Source organism: Antedon mediterranea, chromosome 1 (genome assembly GCF_964355755.1).
Source record: "Antedon mediterranea chromosome 1, ecAntMedi1.1, whole genome shotgun sequence".
Lineage (NCBI taxonomy): Eukaryota > Metazoa > Echinodermata > Crinoidea > Comatulida > Antedonidae > Antedon > Antedon mediterranea.
This window is the reverse complement of record NC_092670.1, coordinates 13,200,412-13,207,347: the sequence shown is the minus strand read 5'-3', so window position 1 is coordinate 13,207,347 and position 6,936 is coordinate 13,200,412. Positions and strand designations below refer to the sequence as shown.

At 31.5% G+C, this 6,936-nt stretch overlaps 1 protein-coding gene across 1 annotated transcript in view; it reads right to left on the bottom strand.

Moving 5' to 3' along the window:
* Positions 1-969: 969 nt before the first annotated feature.
* The window catches only part of LOC140041756 (cell adhesion molecule CEACAM6-like), a 64,929-nt gene continuing 58,962 nt past the window's right edge, over positions 970-6,936 (bottom strand). The window contains exons 2-5 of the mRNA XM_072087655.1: positions 2,086-2,421; positions 1,570-1,851; positions 1,274-1,359; positions 970-1,029 (exon numbers count right to left, since the gene is read on the bottom strand). Coding sequence (XP_071943756.1) covers positions 970-1,029; positions 1,274-1,359; positions 1,570-1,851; positions 2,086-2,314 — 657 coding nt within the window. The 5' untranslated portion in view covers positions 2,315-2,421. The remainder of the gene's footprint in view (positions 1,030-1,273; positions 1,360-1,569; positions 1,852-2,085; positions 2,422-6,936) is intronic.

Genomic DNA, 6,936 nt, shown 5'->3' with positions numbered 1-6,936 from the left:
ATATAATCGTTATCAGCTGTCTGGGTACCCAAGGCTAGTGCTAGAAAATGGCGAAAATCCGTGTATTCATTCGCCGTTAGCGAAATGAATCCGGCACTTTTCTCATCAGAAGCAAATCAACAAATCCTTTTATCAGTTTGTTTTGATATATAATCTGGATAATATATATTAAAATGGCCAAGCATGTTTAACAGGTAAAATCAGATTTTTTCCTACCTAGCCTATCTTTCGTAAAATCCTTAGTTGAATTGTATTAATATAAATTTAATTGTATGAATATGCTATTTAAATGTTATTGAACATTTTTTTGCTGCATTTTGTAATTCCGCACTACTTGCTTTTTCGCGATTCCAAGATGGCGGCAATTCAAATTTTGATTTGGTAATAATTCGCGAGGTCAACCACTCTGCTGCCCGACTGAGGATGTATACAACTTTTTGTGACGGTCACAATAATCTAAGCCTGGACCACCGGTTGTGTTTTCATGATAAAAATGTTATCAACTACATGCCACCATCATGTTAAATGCTCAGCTGTTTGGATATTTAATTGTTCGTTTCATGCTATTTATTTAGTTAAAAATTGCCGAATAAACAGTTCACTTCATCAACCAAATCGATACACGAAAGATAATTTATTAATATTTCTAAATCTAACTTGTTTCTGGTAAACAAAAATACATTAATTAAATATTAATTAATAATGTATTTTATACTAATTTATATCATAAAAACTTAATTTAATGTAGATTAGTACGCAGCAATGGCAAAGAATAGGCTATGCTGAGTAATCTTGTTTGATTTTTGTTGTTGCTGTTCGGCCTTTCTTTGTGAATTTGGCATGGTGGTAAATAATTTTCTGTAGAAGTGTACACTAGTTTGTTATTAAATATGTTTTATAAAATGTTTTATAGATCCAAAATATTTCATAATTCTATTTAATGTGACATGTACTCTATTAAATCAAGTCTTATTTAGTCTGTATACATCTGCCCTTATGAGGGCAGGCATCACTCTCTGTTACAAATTTCTAATGGAAAAATCGTGGATTACTCATTCTTGTGATATTCTTTGTTATTACCGATTGGATTGGACATTTAGGCACATTTTATTTGAATACAAGTTTGTAGCTACCAATCAACTAATTTTTCAGTTTTATAATGGCTGGTTTCATTTATTATGATTAAAATACTTACAGCAAAATAATCCTGAAGTTTTGGATATATTTTATAAGATATACTGCACCCCACTATGATGATGATTGCTATACTAACTAACACTGCTACAGTTGTCGTACTGCTGTTAACTGTTGTCGAGATGTTTGTTTGATTTTTTGCCACAGCCTCTTTTTCTATTGGTCCTAGACGATACAAGGTAGAAGCACTTACGTTGTTTAAGCTACAACTCAAGACATATTCTCAACATTCAACTCATAAAAATTAATTATTTATTTATATATATACGGTAATTGCTAGTATCTAAAAAACACTCTAAAATAAGATCTCACTTGCTTTATAATCAAAACTGGGCTAGAAAAAGACAATGTATCTACTATCATCTTATAATTTACCTTTCTTCAGCCAAAACGTAAGATAGTTACTTGGTTTTCCATTTTCACCAAATAAACCGCCATTTTCCACTTTACAGCTATAATTCCCCGCATCACTTTCATTAAACAATCCAATTTCTAGTACTGTATCATTTTGATTTTCTTCCAACATCATATTTCCATAAAACCATGTTATTTTTATTGGTGTCGGGAAGGCTTCGTTCAAGACGCAAGACATTTCAACTTTGCTTCCTCTTGCAACTTCCAAAGGACCTAAAGTTGACAGTGTTGGCTTATCCAAATCTGTCAATAATTAAAATTATTTTTTTAATGTAGATAAATAACATTTTCTATTGCATTACAGTTACCAGGCCTGTTTTTAAACTTCTGAGGGGTCAATTGAACGGTTCTCTTTGTAATTTGAAGAAAGCCACTTTCTTGGTTCAGGTCACAGCAAACTATTATATAGGTGGTCAGAAAACAGGGTTGTTTTGTTCAGGGTACAAATATACATGTCTATATATTATCAATACTTACAATACACTGTTAATTCACAGACATCTTTGCGAATTATAACACCACCAGTAGATTCATCATTTACTCCACAAGTGTATGATCCTGCATCCCATCTGGTGACGTTTTCGATAACCAAGCTAACATTTCCTGCATTGCCAATCAGTGTTGGATCACTCAACCAGTATCTAGAAGTAGAATCTGGTGTCTCTCCTTTTATTGCAATAGGCGTTCCATTTTTATTCCAGTACATTTTTCCAACGATCGCATTTGTTGGTGTATAATAACATGGCAGTGTTATCTGCTGTCCTTCAATTGCAGTTTGCGATTCTGCAGTAATGGTGTTAATACCTTGGCCCACTAAAACAAAAATGACACAACAAAGGCCTATTAGGGGTAGTGAGTATAGGTTATTAGATTATTGTGTAAATGTAAAAACAAAATTATGAGACTATGGATCGTAAACGTTATAGATTTGACCAATTTTATGATTAACGGCTATAATTTGTGACGTACTGTAGCAAGTAGTCTTTATTAATAGACCATTGCTAGAACGCGGTCTTAAAAGTCTACTCGGAGAAATCTTAACACAGTCAATCTGTTTTTTTGTCAAAATTTGCTGATAATAACACTGTCCCGTCATGAAAGAACGACTCAACTGCATAAAGCAAAGTTTTGAGATAATCAACAAAATGAGGCACACCAGCTCAAAATCAGCATCCAGATAAATTTTTTTAATTCCTATCTTTTTATAAATTCATATTCTTTACATATTAAGCTTTACAATGATATATCATACATTAAATTTAGTTGAACCTATCCAAAGTTATAAGCCAAAAACTAAACAGCACTTTCACTAAAAGGAAATCCAGGTTTTAGAGGAAAATGACTTTGAAATCAACAGAGCTGGTTTTGGAAAAGGACAGTCAAAACACCATAGCAACAGTAAAGTTCCCATTGTCTGATTGTAAAGAAATTTTGCACACACAATAACAATACAATAAAGAACATTAGTTGTTAAAATCATTAATTTATTTCAAAATTATCATTTTCAGTAACTCAACTGAATGCCAACAAAATGAAAGTCGACAAAGCATGACACTGAGAAAATTTATATACACATTTTTGAATTACTGTATTAAATGAAAGTATAAAATAAAAGTATAAATAAAAGTATAAATAAAAGTATATTAATAAATTGCTATTAAAGTTATTGCCCTGTTAAAAAAGTTAAACCAGTATGAGATGATCGTCAAAAAATTTCATTTAATAGAAAAGTAAATAGATTGCACATTAAAATATAAATACAAAACAAATAAAAATTTAAATATTTGACCAGTTAAAATTGCCGCAACTGTCACTTAAAATCTATATTAATTTTATTGCAAATAAATAAATTGCTAAACAAGATTTTTAACTCTACAACAATATATTTCGACAGGACCTCTACTCGCTTGGAGCGGGACACACACTATCCCTTGCCTCAAATTTACAAAACTCTTGTACCGAGTCATAGAGGTATGATTGCCTTTTAAATGATAAACCAGGGTATGGAATGGGTTCTGGTAAAATAAGTGGAGGTATGTTGTTTTCATTCTTCAGCAACTGTAGGCGTATCAATATACTCCTTGTAATACACCATACATAAATTCTTCCTCAAATTGTTTTAGGCAAACGTTTTTGTCGTGTCCGTTACCACATATGCAGTGTTTGAATGATCGGATTTTCTGCAGTTCTTCATCATTTTGAATGTTACACCAATCTGCAGTTTTGTCACAACTAAAGAAAAACAAATACAGTCAGTTTAATTTAACAAACAAGCATGAATGTATTTGTAAAAATCAAATTTGCTTATTGACATTTTTAATTAGCCTAAGCCTAAGTTGACTTTATTTTACCTCAACTAATTTATTGAATTAGTATAGTAGACCATAGGCCTAGCCTAGTAATATTAATAATATAAAGTTAAAGTTATATCATTTCTTCATAGTGATGTTCAACATTTAATGTGACAAGACGGATTTTAGTTTACATACAAGAAAAAATCAAATGTACTTACAGAGGCATTTCATTACATCTAAAAGGACGTCTACCCTCTGGGTAACGGGCCTAGGATGGCCATTCTCAACTTCGTCATCGTCAGCAAAAAGTACTAGGCCCTAGGCCTAGACCTAGTTGGTCATCATGAGTTGGTTGAGATTACTTCAGCATCCTCATTATCAAAATAAAACCAAAATCATTGGCACCATTTAACGCATCTAGAATTTCCTTAGGCGGGTCCTTCCGAGACATTACGAACGTATTGCGAAAAATCAGTAATATAAATAATAGTTATCGCTCGCTAGATGAATAAAGTATGTTTTCGTGAGAATTTCCCTGGAACATGTGTTGTTCGATCTACTTTGCGCAGGCGCGGTAGCCAGATCGAAGCGTAAACATAGCAAATGCGCATGCTCAGTAATGATGTAATGAAAATTGACCAATCAGCAACGTAGTTTTTACAGATTTGTTTGGGCAAGATAGCAACAACAAGACGGCAATAAGACGATGTTTAATTGGTTAGAATAATATTTATCCAACGAATCAAGGGCAGGGTTAGATAGAATAAAATCTAAGCTTTCTGCCGATACCAAACATGGCGGAGTTTGCGAAGGAGAAAGCCGATGATACTTCTAGCGAAAAATGGAGTATTTTATTGTCGTTCGGGCACTGTACATTTTTGTTTTCAGATATTTTAAAAGAAACACACTTCAAAGATTACGGAATTTAACACATTTATATTTATTGGTTCATTATAAGACTTCGTGGGTAGGTAAAACAATCAATAATTTATATTATGTAAAAAAAATAAAATTGAAAATGTTTTCAAATTCGCTGAAATTGAACTTTGTGATAGTTATTACATAGGTTGGTCTATTGCGACACAGCGCCGCTTTTGAGCTGGAGCGCCTCATATGTGTTATTGTTTTAGCCCTTCTTATGTGTAGATAATATTATTTTGATTTTCACACCTTTTAGTAGTACATATAAGTACGCTTTATTGTGTAGACAAAATTATTAAAATTACTGACTATAATTTTAGATATGTCAGTTTTACTGTTTTTTCATGACATTCTTGATCAATCATACACAAGAAAATCACGAAAGACTCACTCAACTGCATTTGTCATGAAAGAATCAACTCAACTACAAAATGTAGTTTTAAGAAAGTACTAATTTAACGTAAACATAATATAAAAAACAATTTATACTACTTAATAATTTGATAATAAGACTTTAGTTCATATAATACTTAGTTACATATTGATTTTTTTAAAGATTTATGTTCCTAGGCCAATTCTCATTGTCTGCCTGGGCGTTTTTTGGCTTGGTATAAGCTAAGCCTAAGACTAATTGGGGGTTTTGCTTATAAAGAATGCCTTTTATATGTAATATTATTTCATTAGAGGAAAATGAAAAAGATTATATGTTATACAAAATAATGACACCTTTTAAGACATGATATATTATAATTAATTCATTTTTGAGAATTATTTTTGTAGGCCTACTACACAGAGACACTACCGTATATACATTGCTAACATCACATTTCCCACTTTCCTGTATATTTAGTGTGTTACATAGATTTTTAACTAAAATAAGTTTAAAATATTCTTTTTCATGTTTCTTGTATTTTTACTTTTAGTTTTAAGTATTAATTTAAGAGGGAGAATATTCAATAATAATATCATTACGGTGTTCACATAGTCTCTCTCCGGGGTATTTAATTCTAAATATTCCAGAAATAAAATTAATACTCTAATAATAACTAAACAAGTTTAAGTGAGTATTGAATAAAATAATTATTGACAATTACTTGTAGGGCAGTACCAAATTATAGGGTGTCACGAAACCTCAGACCACGAAAGCTCAGACCCCTAAGACCTAAGATCACGAAAGCTAAGACCCAACACCTAAGATTACAAATACTAAGATATACTACAGCTTAAAAACAATACTTGTTTATCCATACATAATTTTAAACACAGTAGGTTTCATTTATTACCATAAATATAATTTAATACTACCGCAAAACATAGATAAACTCACATTATTTTCGCCCGTTGAGTAAATGTATATTTTTTCTTTACAACAAACAAACTTGACGGGTTGTTTGTTGGTATATATTTACTCCATTGTGTTGGTTCAGAGGATGTTTTTCTTACGCACCTGCCTTTCTTGTATTTTGATTCCAAATTTGTTGACTAACTTTATCCTGAACACCACACTTTAAAATTAGGACTTATAAGTACTTTCAGAAGGAGAAACACATAATAACAAATAAATAAATCCTTTAAATTGATGATTTTACAGATGTGTTTCTTTGTATACTGTAATGTAACTCCTCGAGCTCCATGCTCAATGTTTTTGTTTCTATGGAGCGCCAAAAGAGCAACAATAATAGTACAAGTATAAAAACAGAAAGAAAACGAAACAAAAAAACTTATCATGATTTTTAAGTTAAAATTTATTTGCCAGTATTTATTTCTTCGTACTTGCATGATTATACTATTATCATTACAATTTTAATTTTACATTGTTCCATCCACACTGTAGATGGACTCCACAGAGTTTTCAGCCCTCTATATAATTTTTGCTCTTTTGACGTTCCATAGAAACAAAAACATTGAACATGGCCCATGGGGTAGGCCTACTGTACTGTAGGCTAGTCATTTTGTGTGCGAGAAAAACGTCTGTAAAATCATCAATTTAAAAATGTATTTGTTACTTTTTATGTGATTCTTTTTCATGAAAGTGCCAATTCTAAGGTGTGGTATTCAGAATAAATGTTGGGAGTTAAAATACAAGGCAGGTGCGAAAGATAAATATTTGTAA